The sequence below is a fragment of the Hyperolius riggenbachi genome, chromosome 6, assembly GCF_040937935.1.
Source record: "Hyperolius riggenbachi isolate aHypRig1 chromosome 6, aHypRig1.pri, whole genome shotgun sequence".
Taxonomy (NCBI): Eukaryota; Metazoa; Chordata; class Amphibia; order Anura; family Hyperoliidae; genus Hyperolius; species Hyperolius riggenbachi.
Window position 1 is genome coordinate 334,088,149 of NC_090651.1, and position 20,085 is coordinate 334,108,233.

At 46.9% G+C, this 20,085-nt stretch overlaps 1 protein-coding gene across 1 annotated transcript in view; it reads left to right on the top strand.

Moving 5' to 3' along the window:
• The window catches only part of MEGF8 (multiple EGF like domains 8), a 101,895-nt gene that overhangs the window by 21,541 nt on the left and 60,269 nt on the right, over positions 1 to 20,085 (top strand). The window contains exons 7-18 of the mRNA XM_068241508.1: positions 478 to 691; positions 3,162 to 3,342; positions 6,075 to 6,223; positions 8,499 to 8,624; positions 10,037 to 10,191; positions 10,277 to 10,384; positions 10,749 to 10,896; positions 11,983 to 12,146; positions 13,680 to 13,874; positions 17,499 to 17,699; positions 19,359 to 19,586; positions 19,669 to 19,787. Coding sequence (XP_068097609.1) covers positions 478 to 691; positions 3,162 to 3,342; positions 6,075 to 6,223; positions 8,499 to 8,624; positions 10,037 to 10,191; positions 10,277 to 10,384; positions 10,749 to 10,896; positions 11,983 to 12,146; positions 13,680 to 13,874; positions 17,499 to 17,699; positions 19,359 to 19,586; positions 19,669 to 19,787 — 1,988 coding nt within the window. The remainder of the gene's footprint in view (positions 1 to 477; positions 692 to 3,161; positions 3,343 to 6,074; positions 6,224 to 8,498; positions 8,625 to 10,036; positions 10,192 to 10,276; positions 10,385 to 10,748; positions 10,897 to 11,982; positions 12,147 to 13,679; positions 13,875 to 17,498; positions 17,700 to 19,358; positions 19,587 to 19,668; positions 19,788 to 20,085) is intronic.

Genomic DNA, 20,085 nt, shown 5'->3' on the forward strand with positions numbered 1-20,085 from the left:
CAAACTTTGGGTTAAGAAACACATAGAGGGAAGCCCCTGGAGGCTGTAGAGACTTCCCACGCTGTCCTCCGGTCCCCCTTTGCTTAATGTGTACCCCCTGGAAGAAATCCGACAAGGTCGTCTGTGTCTGATTGAAGATCAGGGCCACGCCTCCTCTTCAAGACCGAGCACTGTCATTCTGCGCCTATGCGAGTAAGGCCACGCCTGTGCAGAAAGCTGGTGACGCTTGTGCACAAGCAGCTCCGTGCGATGAGCCATGCTCATGTGGGTGCAGCACGGTCATGCTTGTGCATGAAGAGGAGTGCAGCCTGGATCTTCCAGAGGGTCCCGGTGAGAAGGACTCAGGAAGCCTCTACAGTATCCAGAAACATCCCTCATCTTACGTAAATATGTGTTTTTTTTTTACCCAGACTTCGGTTCGGGTTCTCTTTAACAACCTGTCTCTTTCTCTAACGTATGAACTGATGCCTTTCTCAGGCTGCCCGACATTCCCATGTGGCGGTGGAGTGGAATGGAACTCTGGTTTTATTTGGTGGAGAGTTACCTGGAGGAAAACTGACCAATGACACCTGGGTGTTCCTGCCTATGGAAGAACGCTGGATAGAACTGTCCCGCTACAGCATCATGAAGCCCCCGCCTCTGGCCAACCACGCAGCAGCGATTGTGGATAACTGGCTGTATGTGTTTGGAGGTACGATTCTGGAAGTTTAACAGGTTAAAAAAAATATAAATAATATCGATTATGTAGTTTACAAAATGTTAAATAGATAGTGGACTGACATCTGCATATTTCCCCATCCCTCTAGGAGACTGGGAACTACTCCATAGCATCAGTATAGTACTGGAGGGGATGTGGCTGGGCTCCTGCTAGTCTCCATGGGGCAGTATAGTGCTCCCCAACCCTGTCCTCAAGGCCCACCAACACTGCATGTTTTGTGTAAATCCACAGAGGTAGTTAATCAGCTCTGCTGGGACACTAATTACTCCCCCTTTGATTGTGTGTGGTTTCCCATAAAACCTACTGTTGGTGGGCCTTGAGGACAGGGCTGGGGAACTCTCGTTTAGGGTGCATACACACATCCCATTTTGATTGACCAATTTTACCCCTTCCATGTTATGCTGAGTACACACGATGCAATTTCCCGTCCAATCAACGAGAATCAAGCGATTATTTTTGACTTGTCCGATCGGCTCCCGGTCGATAAAGTGATCGATTTTGCGCACTTATATTTGGAAAATCGATCGTGTTATCAGTCGGGTGCCCTTTGGACATGTACTCACGATGCAACTTCCCGTCCGATCACTCGTCGATTGGGCAGGAAATTGCATTGTGTGTGCCCAGCATTAGAGATTACTTACACAGTTTATTCATGGTATACAAAATCTGTTGGCCGTCATACTACATGGTAGTATTAGAGTAGAAGAGTCAGACCAGGATTTACATCATACAAGTCTATAGGCACAGATGTCCTGGCGCCTTAGACTCCATCCTCCATGAGCCTGCAGACACCTGCCAAACTATAAGTGTGCTGGCCGGCTTCTCCCTTACCCATCATAGCAAGCTACAGGTGCCCCTTAATACTGAGGATAGCTCTGGATAGTTAACACTAAGTACCTAGTTAGAGGTGCCCCTGACTGAAGGTAGATCTGGTCCGTGGAATGCTGAGAGCTGGGTGAGTAACCTCTCATTTACACTACACTCTGTACTCTGCATAGGTAAGGCAGGAGGGAGGCACTTAGAGAGGAGAGTGAGCCGCCTTTTCATCATCAGGCGCCTGTGGACACGTGCCTATAGTGTCTTATGGTAAATCCAGCCCTGAGTAGAGTGGTAAAAGTAGTGAATCAGAATAGGATGAGTGTACTCACTCCTAGGCTACTACTCGCTGCCTCTCTGCTGGGCCCTATTGGGAGTGGGGGTGTGGCCCAGACTTACGCTAACCTTCCTACTGCAGCAGGCTATGGAAGGTGGCGTGTACCCAACATCCAGGCTTCAGAGCAGTGTACAAGATGGCTGATACAATCATAGTCACATGACCTAGAGCTAAAGAATGAATAACAAATACAATAAATGTATAAAACTTGGGGGAGGGGGTTACTATAATTTAACAAACTCTGGAGTCCGTCTTTAAAGTAAACCTACCACTTCCTTCACCAATATGAACCAATGTTTGCATTACATAAATTATACCTACAACTTACGCTACATTCATGTCTTACCTAAAGAGAACCCGAGGTGAGAAAGATATGGAGGCTGCCATATTTATTTCCTTTTAAACAGTACCAGTTGCCTCATAGTCTGCTTATCTTACTGGCTGCAGTAGTGTATGAATCACACACCTGAAACAAGCATGCATCTAGATCAATCAGACTTCAGTCAGAAACATGTGGCCTGCATGATTGTTCAGGGTTTATGGCTAAAAGTATTAGAGACAGAGGATTAGCAGGACAGCCAGGCAATGTGTATTGTTTAAAATTAAATAAATATATCCCTCTTACTTCAGGTTCCCCTTTAAAGAGAAACCGTGACCAAGAATTGAACTTCATCCCATTCACTAGCTGAGAACCCCTTTCCCATGAGAAATCTTCATCAGGGGGCTCTATATGGCTGCAATCCCTCCCACAGTGTGATGTCAGGACCATGGTCCTAGCAGTTTCCTGTCTGTGAACCTCATTGCATTGTGGGAAATAACAGCTGTTTACAGCTGGGTCAAACTGCCAAAATAGCAAGCAGCATCTCCCTCCACTGACATCACCTGCCAGCAGTAAAAATGTCACCATGTGATAAATGTCAGAATGTAAATCAGGGAGAGGAAAGATTTTCAATGGGAAAGCACTGACTAAATCATTTATACATAATTATTGTAAAAATAAAGCACTTTTTTATTACATTATTTTCACTGGAGTTCCTCTTTAAGTATTAGTATCTGTGTGTTGTAATATTCTTTAATATCCGTAGCCTGTGTGAGAATTTTTGTAGATGAGTGATCTGTATCATGTGGCTTCCTGCTCCTCCCTCCAGTATTTTCAGCCTATCACGTTATTCTAGAGACATGTGGATGAGTCTATGTCTGAATTGAAGCTGTATCTTGTATTCTAGTCTGCATTGTGTAGGGGGATCCGGTCACTTGTGTCTGATTGTCTGTCCTCTTTCTTTGGTACAGGCCGCACAACACGAGACGTCTTCTCCTCTGACATGTATCGGTTTAACCTGCACAACTGGGAGTGGGAACAAGTCTATCCAGCAGGAGGGAAGCCCCCAGCCTCAGCCGGCCACTCCATGGTTTATCACTCAGCTTCTCGAACGCTGCTGGTCTATGGTGGTCACCGGCCATCTACACCACGGTAATTGCAGACAATGAAGGAGCAGACAAAGCGCTCATCACAACTGGTGATCTAACGTGTGAACAGTGCATCAAACCAAGTAGTAGTTGAACAATACAGCAGGCTGAGTTATATATGCAGAAAGGGAAACTTGAAGATCACCTTATTTTAATCGCAGTCCTCATTTCATCTGAGAAGCCGGATTACCATTCTGATAATCAGTTCTCTCTGAATACGTGTTTTTAATCATATGCTCTGTATTTTGCTTTTTTAATCGGTTGATGGTTTATTTTAAATTAATAATTCAGGTATGTGTGTTATTTGAAGCATAGACGGAGATATTTATCAACGGGTTACCGACAGTTTCTTCTTCTTAATCTGTTCTAACCAGCAGGGAGAACAGTTCTGCATGATAAGAAGAACCTTCTTAAATCCTAGGTAATAGTGGCAGTTTAGCATGAATTTCTAGAGCTGCACTACAGTTAAGAAAAGTGAAAATCCATCCCTAAACTGGCGCAGATTAAGAAGTGCTTGATAGCAGTTCTGCAGATGTAGAACTGCAGGCTAGACATGATTGCAGAGCGCAGGCTAGACATGATTTGTGTGGTGCTCCTCCCCCCTGCTGAATTCCTCCTCAGAGCGTGTTGCTATCAATACAGCAGGTGTGTTGGTTACCTCAGCAACAGCAATTCCCCTCACACACGGCACTGTCTGAGACCTTCCTAACTCCTCCTATTTTACAATAGTTTTAGAAGGAATCTGCACTATCTAATGATTTTTTAAGATGTCTGAGACAGTTCTGCATGGATTTCTAAAAACCTACCAATATTTTGTCTCAGACACTCTTGATAAATGTCCCCCACAGTTATGTCCATTGCACTTAAAGTAAATCTGAAGCAAAAATAAACTTATGAAGCAATGAATTGTATGTGTAGTATGGATTATAAATAGAACATCAGTAGCAAAGAAAAGTCTCATATATTTTCAGTTATATAGTTTTTTTTTTTGTTTTTTTTTATATCATTGCATCATACTGTTACAATTGCAGTTTAGAAACCACACTCAGCATTTTAAGCTGTAAAGCAAAGCAGAAGTATTGACCCCTTGAACTTTCCTGCAGTAAAACCTACCTTATCTTAAGCTGTCTCTCATTGTTTCTTGGCTGTTAGCTCTTCAGAAAAAAAGGACGGAGTTCAACCAAGTTGATCTACTAGTTCAGAAAAGTTCTTTTGCATAGATTACAAACAAGTTTTTTTTTTTTTTGTAACTCTTCATGTACTAGAAAACAATATGGGTTTTTTTGTTACTAATGTTCTATTTATCATTCATAATACACATACAATTTATTATCTCATAAGTTTATTTTTGATGCAGATTTGGTTTAAACAGCTCTGATATTATTCATGTTTTAGTCGCTGCCTGGGTTTGCAAAGACTTCTGGTGTTAGTGTCAGATGCAGCTTACATAGACTAGTGATGGGTCGTTCGCGAACGAGCCGGCTCTTTGCTGCAAACGACAAGAGCCAGTTCTCAGTTTTAAAAGAGCCGATGCCTCAGCCGCCCCACACATCTCTGCTTTGCTCTGTAATAAAGGGCGCTGAGGCATGTTGGGAGATATAGTCCTGCTCTTGCAGATTATAGGAGTGTATGGGGCGGAGCAGAGCAGTAGCAGGAGGGATTGCCCCAGTCAGAGAAGCAGTCTGGAGTTGTCATGGAGACGGGGCGGGGCTTTTACTCCGATTCTGAGTGGTGTCTAGTGATATTTAATGAAGAGCCGATTCAGAGCCGTAAGAGACGGCTCTTTAATGGGAGCCGATTCAGAAGAGCCGATTCTCTGAGAAGAGCCGGAATTCCCATCACTAATATAGACGGAACAGCAGTCTGTGAGCTGTCCAAGCTCCTCCCCTTACCCCATTATCAACTACAGGAAGTAGTTGTGGGGGGGCAGAGCTGGGAGCGGGAACCAGTGAGACTTTCACTGTGAACACAGGGCTGACCCTTCCCATCTCCTCCCTGTCCTGCACAGGACCCTGCCCACCTTCTCCCATTACTGCACTAGAGGGAGGGGGGCTGGGTGGGTCAGGTGATAGCTCTGTGCTGGGGATAATCTCCCTCTCTAGTTGCATTGAGCACTGACCTCTGGGTCATGTGACCGACTTTTGTAGAGTTATGTTTTCTGGAACAGCTGCATGAAATATAGGAAGCAATAGCACAGTCCCCTATTGAACTGCCCATGTATCTGTGCTCCTCATTATTGTATGTATGTACTGTGTACAGCGCTCCAGAAGATGTTGGAGCTATATGAAGAAAAAATAATAATGAAAAACCAGGAGGATGGACTGAGGCTTTAAAGCGGACCCGAACTCGGAACTCCTCTCTGCTCGAAAAGATACACAACAACATAATAGCCTTCAAACAAAAAACATTTCTTTGTTACAGCTGATACAAATCCTAAAATAAATACGCACAGTTTCTACCTCCTGATCCATGGAAGCAGACATATTGTTTACAGCCTGTGCTTTCACTTGGGCTTATCTGCCATAGACAGTCATGTGACACGGGAGAGATCAAATTACAACTTGTGATTAGACACAAATGAGTGGGAATTAAACAGGCTAAACTCTCTAAATACATACAGGGTGCATTTCTCTAGGTTTTCCTTCTGTCCTGAGTTCAGGTCCACTTTAAAAGCACTGTTTTTTTTTTTATTATTCTTATTCATGACATTTGGTTCTATGTTCTCCTTATTGCCAGGTTCAGTATCCGGGTCAATACTACAGACCTTTTTCATGTGGACTTGAATTATTGGACCACCCTAAAGCCAAGAGACGGTAACCGTGGCGGCCCCCGAGAGAGAGCGTTCCACAGTGCCACTGTTATTGGGAACTACATGGTGATATATGGTGAGGGTTTTTTGCTTTTTTTCTTGTCAGTCTTAAAGTGAACCTAAACTGAACTTAAAAAAAAGAGTTTCACTTACTTGGGGCTTCTACCAGCCCCCTGCAGCTGACCTGTGTCTGCTCCACCAGGAACGATCCTCCGGTCCCCCGCAGCGGCTGAGTTTCGTGTTGGAGCAACAGGCCAGTCGATGGCCACTGCGCCCATCCTCTATCATGCTCCTGCCCGGGAGCATCATGTTCAGTACGAGAATCTCTTACTGCGCATACGCAGGATGTTTTCCGGCGATGGGAGTGTGATCGAGGATGGGTCACTCTAAAGTCTCACTTCTCCATTGACACGGCTCCTGGCTTCCTCCGGTGTTCGGCGTCTCATCAAGGCTCCTATACCACGTGACTCAGTGCATAGTGATGTCACAACATGCGCCAGTGTCACATAGCACACGCACTCGCGGTGACGCCAGACACAGGAGGAGACCAGGAGCCGTGCCGACAGAGAAGTTAGACTTTATACTGCACTTGGGCACGGCACACTTCTACGCTTTGGGGGTTTGGGGCTGTAGGTCGTCACGATATTGAATTCTGTTAACACCGCGCACCTAATCGAGCCATTTGCGACCCCAAGATTTTGTCAGAATTCCCGATTGATGCTTTTGACAGATTTTTTTGGCCTGCAATCTATCAAAAGATCGATCGGGTGACCATGTTGCAGCACCAATTCTCCTACAATTCAATAAAATGATCGAACCGGAAGGTTGATTGGGCTGCAATATTAAAGAATGTGTTGGCACTTTTACTGTCTTGCTCGCTGATCAATTCATTTTCAATCAACCTTGGGCAGCAATCCTCAAAAGTGGGATTGGACACGTGATCAGACAGGTTGGATAATCTCGATGCGAGGTGGAATGGGGCAGTGCAGGGGTGGTGGAAGATCAATGGATACACAAATGTGTTGCAGTGCATCATGCAGGGCAATGCTTGTCGTTCAGTCTGTTGACATCTATCCAGTTTGAGTTGACCGTGTGCTGTAGGAATCAATCACTAATTGATTTCCTGTCGGATATGCAGTCGTCGTTCTGCCGTATTGAGCCATAATCAGCCTGTGCATGGCTGCTGTTGCTGTCCAAATCTTGTATGTAGTTTGTAGTTGTGTTCAGCCTTTATGCAGCCCTCAGATGGGAGAGGGAGGATGGGAATACAGACGGCTTGTCCTTCCTTCAGTCGCACACAATGCATTGAGGATAAAGTTTCTTCCCCACTCATGCCTTGTTGAGCTCATTTCAGCCATGCACACTTATGCGTTCCCTGGGCCGGATTTGTACTCTTTACCGCCCAAGGACACTGTAACCAACCACCCCCCTTCAGTGTAGGTAGCCAGATGACCCCTCCCCCGTTTCCCTCCAGTATAGGTAGCCAGATGACTCCCTTAATCCCTCCTTTTCCCACTTCGCCCCTTTCAGTATAGGTAGCCAGCTCGCCTCCACACTGCAGCAGCCATCAGTGTCACTCATTTCTGCGCTCATCTCCAGTGCAGAAGCTTCCTTTTCCTTTCTGTCTCCAATGCTGCCCAAGTCCATAGCCATCTGCCACAAACATGCACAGAGAGCAAGGTGGCTGCTGCACAGACAGCTAGCGTCAGAGTACCGCAGTCAGGCACTTGCCTGCATTGCAGCTTGCAAACGCAGCACCAGTTTAGCCTGCTGCTTTGGTGCCCTTGTTCCTGTGGTGCCGTAAGCCGTGGCCTTGGCCTAAATCCGGCCCTGTGCGTTCTACAGGGACATCAGAAGTGCATAGACTGACCTGTCTGATGTTTCCATCCATGCGCTGTGATTCAGCACCGAATCGCAATGCATGGTTGCCACCAAATTCCTGCAAACACAGTGCGATGCCTTTAATTTCAAATTAATGACATCCCAACCACATCAAGGAGAAACACATAGCAACAGGGCTGTGGAGTCTGTACAGAAATCATCCGACTCCAATTCAGAATCCTCAGTTTATGAAATCTCCGACTCCAGGTACCCAAAAAAAAGACTCCACAGCCCTTGCAAATCTATGGAGTGGGTACAAAAATCATCCGACTCCAACACCGACTCTGACTCGAAGTACCCAAAAATTGCTCCGACTTCTTGACTCCACAGAACAGTGTAGCAATGCAAGCGCCGTGCGTTGTGACAGCCACCTGCGTTGCATTGAGGAAGTGGGGATGGAGCCTTACTGTTACAGCTGCTGTGCATGGGCAATAAATAGATTAATGACTTTGCATTCTTGCTGATTACAGGTGGAAATCTGCACATTCATTACCAGGAGGAAAAGTGCTACGATGAAGAAATCTTCTTTTATCATCTAGGCTGTCACCAGTGGGTGCCCAGCGATGTCCTGAGCCAGATCAAACCAGCTCATCAGGGTGAGACTTCTAGAGAGAAGCATCTCCCTCTCTGTGTCCCTTCCAAGTAACGTGGTTATTTGTTGCATCGTCGGATACATGTAACTGGCAGCTGCTTTCCGTTCTTGAAGTTGAGGAAGCGATTACATTATCTTGTTTGTTTTCATTTCAGCCACTACTTGTAAACATTGCTTGCTGTGCTTCAACTGAACACAAGCAGGAAGTGTACACAGAAGACATTCTCTCACTTGGCTATATTATAATATATAAATACAGCAGCTATAAAATAAAATGCAATGGCAGCTTACATAGCAGATAAACTGCACTTTGGGAACTTTATCATTTGTAAACAGATGCTAATACTTGTGCATTAAAGCAAATAGGATAACTGTATTGGTAATAACAAGTAGGAAAACATGTTTTTATTGAATGCTCTGTCAGAGTTTCATACCGCTTTAAAGAGGAACTGTACTGAAAATAACGCAATTAATAAAATTGCTTATTTTTTACAATATTACTTTATACATTATTTAGTCAGTGTTTGCTTATTGCAAAATCTTTACTCTCCCTGATTTACATTCTGAAATGTATCACTGGTGGTGACATCTTTACTGCTGGCAGGTGCATCACTACGGAATGTTAGTTTACGGTATGTTCTGAAGCCAGCAGAAAGAACACCCGATCTCCCAAAGTGCACTGGTATAAGAATTCTGCATAATAAACAGCCTAGGCTAAACATTACTGGGAGGGTGGGGTTACATACCAATATACAGCAATATATACAGTAGATATAGGGATTGTTTCTGAGACTGAAACCAGGATAATTAATGTAAAATTGATTATCCTGAATAATTTGCTACATTCTACTATATGCCACTACAGGGCCTCTTTGAAGACTGGCGTAGCCTCTGACATCTTCATTCTGTATCAAATAAAAAAACTGCCTGCAAGTACCGCGAGTTATGCTGTCAGTGTAACTGTTGCTATGGTAATGCGCATAACTAAGGAGCGTTACCATAGCAACGGCTGTACTACTCGAGTACCGTGCAACTCGTGGTACTTACAGGTGGAAGTTAGGGTAATATTGCTTTGCCCTATGTGAATGCGGTAATATTACTGCTGTTTATTGGGCCTGATGCAATAAATTGCGGTAAAGTTGCAGTTCATGGGGAGCCAGTTGGCGACATGTGCATTATCGCACTAACTTGCGTGCTGCTATGGTAACGCATGTTAGCCCAGTAATGCACATACAGCTAAAGGGTGAACAGGCGGTGCTCCCCCTGCACTATTAACCCTTAAATTGTTGTGCGTAAGTTTACTGTACTTTGATGCATTATTTCTGTTGGAAGTGATGATAATGTACAGTGCTGCGGAATACGTTGGCGCTTTATAAATCAATAATAAAAAAATGTTTTTTCCTGTCTGTCATTTAGGCCACCAGAGTTTAGGAGGTGGGCGGTATTCCCATGTAGCGGCTCTGATGAATGGCGGAGTGCTGCTGGTGGCCGGGGGGTACAGCGGCACCCCTCGTGGAGATCTGCTTGCCTACAAGGTGCCTGTATCTGTGTACCAGCTGCCGGTGCAAGATGTGAGTATGAAGTGAAGGGAGGGCATGATGCTTGTACATCAGATTCTCTTCTTCTCCTTGTGAATAACACTTCTCTGGTGTGCAGCATCACTTGGACTACTGCTCCATGTACGGAGATGAGGCCATATGTGGGAAGAACCCAGAATGCACCTGGTGTCAGACACGCTGCCAGACCCCTCAGCCAAACAACATTGTAAGATCCTGCATCATCTTTTATCTGCAGGTCTGGTTCACACGGGCGTCTGCGGGCAAGTGTGCAGAAAAGCATTTGACATCTTTCCGCGGTTTTCACTCCCTCAGGGGAACACGAAGATGCTGCGGTAAGCGACCCTGGAAGCAGAATGCTGCTTCCAGGGTTGGCTGAAACGCCTGGGAAAATCCGGATCGGAATGTGGTTTTCCTGCAAACGATGGTAAACTATGCTACTCAAATGGGTAGCGCTTGCCAGGGCTGGAGAAAAACGGCGTGCAGTTGCTCGTGTGAACCAGCCCTTATTTTGCTTCTGATCTTTTATGTTGCACTCCATGCCCTGATCCCATGTCCCTTTTTTCCTGCAGTGCCAAGACAAGAGCTGCCTAGGCCTAGCCAGACTCCTCTCTGACTGTCAGTCCTGCCTGGCATTCAGCTCCAACCTGACCATGTCTTCCCATGTACCGCGCTCCTTCGGCTGGTGTGTCCAGAATGAATCCTGTATGCCGGTTTCAGGTATTCATGCCTTAACTCTCTTTTTTTATGTTCTGTACTTTGTACTTGAAGCTGTTCGGCTAGAGGAACTGTCATTTGCAAACCTGAAGCGTAGTTGTATGTTAGAATGGAGTTGTGCATACACACATTTATCTCATCATGTCTGTTCAGGTACCCTTTAAGTTTTTGAACAAGGTGGAGCTTATTTGATAAACTAGTAGAGCGCGCTATGCAAATTACCCTATTGTCTCACTCTGTCGCATGGTCAAATGATTGACATTTTGGGCAGTGCGATGCGACGGGGGCGGGGCATCACACCGTAAACGCACAGACCAAGTGTTAAACCGGCCACAAGGAAACTGGGGCTGCACTTTGACCTCCTACCAAAATTATAGTGAACTGAGTCCACCATAATCGGATGTGCAATGACAGGAAACCACACTCGCACAGACACTGCACTGACAAGGACAGGAGCACTAAACTGATGCTTATGGGAGTCACTTTACTGGCATTTTAACTAATAAAATAGATCATAAAGATATATGCCTGATTGGTTAACCTTCCTGGCGATAACCCCGAACTCGTGCTTTGCCGATTTGCCTAATTTTTTTTTTTTTATTTTTGCAACATGCAGCTAGCACTTTGCTAACTGCGTGTGCACTCCGCCGCCGCTCCGTGCCGATTAGCCGCCGCTCACCGCGCCTTGCCGCCGCCCCCCCCCCCCCCCCAGACCCCGTGCGCTGCCTGGCCAATCAGTGCCAGGCAGCGCTGAGGGGTGGATCGGGACTACCAATGACGTCACGACGTCGGTGACGTCATCCCGCCCGTCGCCATGGCGACGGGGGAAGCCCTCCAGGAAATCGGGATTTCCTGATCGAAACGGGTGGGGGATGCCGCTGCACAGCGGCTATCATGTAGCGAGCCCTGGGCTCGCTACATGATTTAAAAATAAACTAAAAACTGCTGCGCTGCCCCCTGGCGGTTTTTAATAGACCGCCAGGAGGGTTAAAATACTGGTGGAGCATATATAACGTTTTTTCATATTATGCTGTACAAGTACCCATTTTATTGATTGCACATTGATGTTTATATATATTTTTCTTGTAGATCGCTCCAGCTGCCACGTAGGGCAGATCTCGGGCACCTACGGCTGGTGGGGCACTCAGAACACCTTTATCACTTCTCTGGATGGTTGCCGAACCAACAACTTTCTACCCGGACTTCACCTAATCACCTACCAGCAGCCCCGCAACGAGTCTCAGCCTGACCGGGTAACCATGGTTATATCTCTACACACATATGTAGGTCTGACACATTTTCTGCAGGGAAAGAGTGTTAACCACTTAGCTACTGGACTGCCCATATTAAAGAGGAACTCTGACCTTGCATCTAAATGATCGCACACATTCTTTCCTCTTTTCCCTGACTTTCCACCGGGCAAAGGTAAATTCTCGAAGCCTCATGCCACCTTCACTTTTCATCTCTGCTCTAAAAGTTTTTAAGTACAGTGTGAGAACTTGGTATAAAGTTACTGGAAGGGTTAATAACTGTAAGTTCCACTGCACTTAGAAGCTAATTGGTAAGAATGCAAGTGCCATAGGAAATGATCAGATTGCTTTGTGTTTAGTATTTGCAGAGAGGCTTCCCCAGTATCCAATCCCGGGAGAGGCATAGAAGCTTCTTTGAAACTTTCAGTTTTATTCCACTCTTAAGCACTTATCCCATCATCTGACGGTACTAGTGGGCCTCTGCCCATCTTTCTCCTGTTAGAGTTGGTGCCCCCTACGTTCCTTTAATCTCCTAGTTACAGTAGTACTCAAGGCCTGTGTATGTGGGTGTTCTACAATTGAACTTTTTCCAGCATCCCTGTGTGTTGCTATAGAAACTCTGTGTTTATGTGAGGAGGAGGAGGAGGAGGGACTTTTGGTTTTGCAGGAAGTAGGTGGTGAGCATTAGCAAGACCTCAGTCCATGAAGAGAAAACTAGTCACGCAATTGAAGTCAGAAATCCAAAGCAGAAAAAAATAAGTTTAAATTACCCATGGCTTCTTTCAGCCCCCTGGAGTCATCCTGTGCCCACAATGTCCTTCCAAGACCCCTCGGCTGGGACTTGATTGCTCAGGTGACAGTTTGGGATTGACGCTGCACAGATGCGTCACTAGCCTTCAGGCTAGCAATACATTCTGTTGCTATGCCCTCCATAGCAACAGGACCGACAGCATGGTGTACAACAGAGCGGACGGGGAGAGTGGGAACCATACCCTAATCCCACACTCAGCCAAGTCTTTCTGCCAGACAGACTGCTCTCTGAGTCACAGACATTGATCGGGGTCCACTGTATACAGGCTTGATTCTCAGCAGAAGCAGAAGAATTCACTCTTGGCAACTCATCTTGATCCTGGTTGGTCCTTATGCAGGAATTGCCCAGTACGGGTAAACTGTTGATCACTTCCCGCAAGGCCTCTGTGTCACTGCATATAGGGGACAGACTGTTTCATGGGGGAGAGGTCAGCTGGGAGCCCTAATATGGTGAAAGGGGGAGGAGTGAGTGGGACTAAGTGGCTGAGCAGACTGGTGCAGGGAGGATGAGCTAAGAAAAGATTTATTGCAGGTAAGTATACTATTTTCTCTTGTAAACCTGCATTGTGCAGTGTCATTAGCCAGTGGTCCATACCTCAGTGTATCATTTCCACTTTTAACACACTGTAGAATAGTTTGTATGGTATTTTTAATTTGAGACATTTTTAATCATTTCCTTGCCTTATTTATCTTGCATTTCTTACGTTTGATTTTTTGGCTACTTAGGTGTCCATAGTGCGCAGTACAACCATCACTCTGAGTCCCAGTACAGAGATGGACGTTTCTCTGGTCTATAAAGGATTCCTGTACCCCATGCTGGGCCCCGGCTCCTCTGCTGAGCGGGTCTCCATCTGGGCCCGCATCCAGCGCTTGTACGTTGTGGCCCGTCTTGGCCGTTACCCGGGCAGCACACAGATCCTGGTAAGTGCTAAACACAACGGGACGCATGGCTGCTGTAGAAAACTCGGGGAAGCAAAAAGTTCATTGCCTGTAGCTACAGGTAGTCGAATGAGATAGGGACTGTAGGTTCGTTCTTAACCTGAATCTGTTTAAGTCGGAACATTGTACCTCCTCTGTGCTCCCCTGTGCCTCCAGTGTCCCCCTCTGTGTCACCTCTGCCCTCTGTACCTGCTTATAGAAGTTTAAAAGCCATTTTTTCTTTGAATTTTTTAAAATCAATTTTCTCAAAAACTACCGATTTGAGAAAAATGTTTTGACTTGTTCCCACAGAATCACAAAATCTATGCCGTTCGTATCAGCGGGTTGTTAGTAAGTCGGTCATTTGTAAGTCGGGGACTACTTGTACTGATATATTTTCCTGAAGTCTAGCAATCCAGTTGTTATTCTATTGGCAAGCAGCTTTCACAGAAAGCTTGTAAGAGGACCCCAAGAGTGGATTTTAGGACCTTTACTGGCCTTTGAGATTATTGATATAGTAACAGTACGATACAGTCTGCCTAATCAGGGGCGCCTGGAGGCACAGGCACTACAGGCAGCCGCTTGGGGCGGCATGTCTGTCACTAGGCGCATGCCACCTTCATTAATCTCGCTGCTCCGGCTCCCAGCGTCCTGCACAGCCTTCACTCGCCCCTTCTCCTCCCGCTGGCCAATAGAGAGAGAGCAAGCACGCTCTGCCCCTCCCCTAAGGCCACCCCTTTCTGGCTTCTTTAACAGCCATAGGCACAGTGCAGTTTCTGAACTGCCTGCGTGTGGCCTTAAACTTCTCCCCCGTCAGCCGGAAGTTCGGGATTCCAGTCTGGCTACAATAGCCAGCATGCCTCCTGAGTCCCTGTGCCCTGAGCCTGACGTGGGTGCGGAGGAGAGGTGACCAGGGGCTGAGATGCAGCAGGGGAGACATGAGGCGTTAGTGTGGCCACAAGCGTTGTGAGGGGGTTGCGGTAAGTGCAGCCCGCACCGGGGTGTCAGTTAGGCAGGGGTGAGGTCACTGACACAGCACAGTCTGGGGCCCGATCAGTGGCTCTGCCACATTTGCCCCACCTGTGATAGTAAATTCTCTCCTCTCGTCTCTGCTGCCGCCCCCCAGCAGTGCTGGCATTGTATACATTGCAGACCTGCAGATCATCAGTGCAGCGTGTGTGTAACATCTCCCCTGATTCCAGCGCGGGAGCCTCTCTGCTCTGCTCTCCTGCAGCCCTCTGATCCTCCTGCTCTGTATCTCTCTGCCTCCGTCTTCCTGTATGTCACATGGTGAGTTCACCCAACATACAGGAAGACCAGCTGGGCAGAGAGATGAACTGCAGAAAGATCATCAGAGGGCTTAAGGAGAGCAGAGAACGGACTCACCATGCTGGAATCAGAGGGATTCCCCGTGCTGATGATCTGCAGGTCTGCTGTTTCATATTGTAGCTATTAGGCTCCGCCCCCACACAGATATTAGGCTCCGCCCCGCACCGCCATTAGACCCTGCCCCTCGGGTTCAAGCCACGCCCCTTTGGGCACCTATGAGGCAGCTAACCCCACTGACAGCAAAGAATTGTAAGTGCTGCCTGCTGTGACCCCCTGCTGCCTTGACTTCTGTGTCACTCACTACTGTGGACCAAACTAGGAGCATAACAGAAGGCCTATGCTGTAATCAATGTTTGTCGCCCCTTCCCACTGTTACCGGCCGCCTCCTCCCACTGTCATCGCTACTTGTCGCCCCTTGCCACTGTTGTCACTACTTGTTGCAGTAAAGGTGCAACAAGTAATTTGCAGTAAAGGTGGCCATACGATCCCTCTCTGATCAGATTAGATCAGAGAGGGACCTATCTGTTGGTCGAATCTGATGGCAGATCGACCAGTGTATGGCCATTTTACGAAGAAACAATCCAGGCACCAAGTTTCCAAGCCCTGTCTCTCTCCCCACACCCACCCCACCTGCCTGCACTATCTAACATTTTCCTACAGAAATAACAGTTTGTGGATAATGACTGGAAGTTGGTATCCTCGTTTGATGTGCGGGGGACATGGTACATGCATTTGATGTGCGGGGGACGTGGTAACTGCGTTTGGTGTGCGGGGGACGTGGTAACTGTGTTTGGTGTGCGGGGGACATGGTATCTGCGTTTGATGTGCGGGGGACATGGTATCTGCGTTTTATCAGTGGGTGTATGTGGGGGGGGGGGGGCACCACAGGTTTTCTCGCCTGGAGTGACAAAATGGCTAGAGGCGCCCCTGTGCCTAATAATCGTTTACGAACAATAATATGTGTGAATGATCGGAAATGAGACCACTAATAGTAGATTGAAAATTGAAAAACCCCCAATCCGAGACAAGTGTGTTTTCCTATCCTTTTGTGGATGCTAAGTGATGGCACTTGCTTTATCTGTGTGCATGCTGTCTGAGTAGCTAATGTCAAAAATCATGTCAGCATGTCATAAATCATCTGGCCAAGAGCCCTTACACCAGCCACTACCTGTAGTTCAAATTTCCAGAGCTGCAGAATGCACTTCCTGGGGTTGTATTTAAAAGTGTACCTGTGCTTAAAAAAAGTGCCTCTAGGGGGTACTTACCTCGGGAGGGTGAAGCCCTTGGATCCTAAGGAGGCTGCCTTTCCTTCTCAGTAGAAAAGATCCAGCGCTGGGACCCATGAAGATCCGCTTGTTGGCAGCCTCCTGCCGGCGTACTAGTGGCTCTCTGCTTGGGCTCCGGTGGTAATAGCTGAGCCCGATCAAGTCTGCTCTACTGTGGACCCGATTGGGTTTCGGCTATTTCTGCCAGAGCCCAAGTGGAGAGCCGCTAGTGCGTCTGCGCAAGGCAAGCAATGTAAATATTATTATGGCTTTGTGTTCGGGGCTGCCAGTGCTGGATCGGACTGGCGGAAGGAGACGGGGGAAGCCTCATTAGGATCCAGATGCTTCCCCTTTCCGAGGTAGGTACCCCCAGAGGCACTTATTTCCCTACAAGTCTACTTTAAAGGGATACTGTAGGGGGGTCGGGGGAAAATGAGCTGAACTTACCCGGGGCTTCTAATGGTCCCCCGCAGACATCCTGTGTTGGCGCAGCCAATCCCCAATGCTCCGGCCCCGCCTCCAGTTCACTTCTGGAATTTCTGACTTTAAAGTCAGAAAACCACTGCGCCTGCGTTGCCGTGTCCTCGCTCCCGCTGATGTCACCAGGAGTGTACTGCGCAGACACAGACCATACCTGGCCTCCGCTGTGCGCTCTTGATGACATCAGCTGGATCAAGGACGTGGCAACGCAGGCGCAGTGGTTTTCTGACTTTAAAGTCAGAAATTCCAGAAGTGAACCGGAGGCGGGCCGGGGCATCGGTGAGCGGCTGCGCGGGCACAGGATGTTTGCGGGGGACCATTAGAAGCCCCGGGTAAGTTCAGCTAATTTTCCCCCGACCCCCCTACAGTATCCCTTTAACTGCTTTCTAAACCAGAAAGCCAAAAGCTGGTTCTGGCTTTCCTGCTTCCATTTTACAGACCTGACTGCAGATTTTTGTCATCATTGTTATATATATAATCAGCGCTTGCATTATTTCCTGTACCCAGCTTCTTCCATTCTCTTGTCTCCATCACATGGTGTGTCTCTTCTCAGGAGGAGGTGGGCCGCTGGTCTGTGCATCAGGATAAGGAGAAGCGGGTTTTGCAGAGGAACAGCGGAGAACGTCTCTTCCCGAATGCAGAACGTGGCAGTCGCTATGCTGTGCAGATTGAAGGCTATCTGAATAATACAGGAAACGGACACATGAGCGAGCTCAGCCTGATCTGGGACCGCACGGGCGTCCATGGCGGAAGTGTAAGGCCCATCACTAATCTCCTTATGTAAAGATAAATAACCCTTTACAGCTATTTAACAACAGTGAGGGTTTAGCTGAGTCTGAATGTTCTGTTCCTGTTTTTATAGTTCATCCTGCAGTGACGACATTCATTTATTCATTGAATTGTACAGATGTACCAGAACATTTGCGTACAAATAATGTAAAGGTGAACTCCACTAATGTTCATAAATATGGTTTTCTGTTCACAAATAGAGCTTCCTCCATAGGATATCCAGATGCAGAGATTTGGTCACTGTGGGCTGAGGCCTCCCCACTACATGCTAACTGTTGTAAACAATACTGACATCTTCTGTTCTGTAACCAGCCTCTGGCATTCATAGTAAGGCTGCAAACTTCATAGTCTTAATGCTGAAAGCACACCTGACCTGAGAGGGATATGGAGGCTGCCATATAACTGTAATTTCCTAATGCACATTGCCTGGCTGTCCTGCTGATCCTCTGCCTCAAATGATGGGTACACACCATAAGATTTTATGGTCGATTTACTGTCAGATCGATTATTTCCAACATGTCCAATTTGCTTTCCGATCGACCTCCGAGCATTTTCTGATCGATTTCCATTAACTTAAATAGGAAATCGATCGGAAAATGCTCGGAGATCGATCGGAAAGCAAATTGGACATGTTGGAAACAATCAATCTGACAGTAAATCGACCATAAAATCTCATAGTGTGTACCCAGCATAACACTTTAAACCATAGGCCCTAAACAAGCATGCAGATCAGGTGTCTCAGATTTTTAACAAGATGAGCTGCATGCTTGTTTCAGGTGTGCGATTTAGCAGAGCTGCCAGGCAACTGATATTATTTAAAAGAAAATATATATGGCAGCTTCCATAGGTGTCACTCCTCGGGTTTGTTTTAAACAATGCAAATTGCCTGGCTGTCCTGCTGATCCCCTGCCTTTAATACTTTGAGACATAGACCCTGAAGAAGCATGCAGCATTTTCCAGCATCCCTGTGGCGCTATAGAAACTTTGTTTATATGAGGGGGAGGGACTTTTAGTATTGCAGGAAGTAGGTGGTGAGCATTACTAAGGCCTCGATCTGCTAAGAGGAAACTAGGCAGGTTCAGGTCTTAAAGAGACTCAGAGATGAGTCTCACTACAGTTTTTTTTACTTACCCGGGGCTTCCTCCAGCCCCATAAGCATGGCTGTGTCCCTCGCCTTCCTCCTGCGATCTCCCGTTCAGCTGCAGTGAGCCCCGGTAAGCTTATGGGGCTGGAGGAAGTCCCGGGTAAGTAAAAAACTGCAGTGAGACTCATCTCTGAGTCTCTTTAAAGTGTACCTGAGGCAAATAGATATAAAAGTTTTACACATACCTGGGGCTTCCTACAGCCCCATCCGCACCGATCACTCCCACGCCGTCTTCCTTTGTTTCCTTGTTGGAAACAGGCATATTGTTAACAGCCCGTGTTTTCAAATTAGCTTCTCTGCCAAGGCATCCAGCTGACACAGCTGAGAGATCAAAATACAACTTGTGATAAGTCACAGATGAGGGGTAATAAGACAGGCTAAACCCTCTAAATACATACAGGGTGCATTTCTCATGTTTTCCTTCTGTCCTGTGCAAGAGTTTAGGTCCACTTTAAAAAATATTTTCTTTCTCGTATGTAGGAGATCTCTTTCCTGTTCCTGGAGCCCCATCGCTCCGATGATTGCTCCTACCCCTCCTGTTTAGCTTGCCTGGCAGATCAGAGTTGTGGCTGGTGCCCCAAGACTCGCACCTGTCACCACAGACTGGGAGTGGATTGGGCGAAATTCTGTCAGGACACACCCCTTATCCTGTCTCCAAGCAACTGCCAGCTGTGCGAGGAGTACCGTGACTGCGAGGCTTGCTGCAATGTGAGTGTTGGGAGGGCACCAGTGGGTGGAGCTTCTTTTGTTTGTAGCAGACCGATATTTAGTCACATGTTCGTCATTCTAGGACCAATACTGTGAGTGGCACACACTCAGCAGCAAGAAGGGCGACTCTCAGTGCAGCCGCAGAGGAAAAGTGAGTGGCTCCATACGATCCCCCCGGGAGTGCCCCCGGGCCTGCAATCAGTAAGTGCTCCTCATGCGCAGAAAGTGTCTCATTCTGTTGGTCAGTCCAGTCTTCCTCTGCTTTCCACTCTTTACCATTTGTGGGGAATGAGAAGATGTACAGTATATCTGACAAATTTATGTTAAAGAGTATCTCCGGTCAAAATAAAGTTACATGTATGTAGTCTATGCACTGTATACAGTTCGATGAACATACAAATTTACATCTGGTACATCGTAGTGGATAGAACAGACACACATTTATATCTGTAGTAGCACCTCCATCTTTCTCCTCATGCAGATGCCTTGCAAGTACACC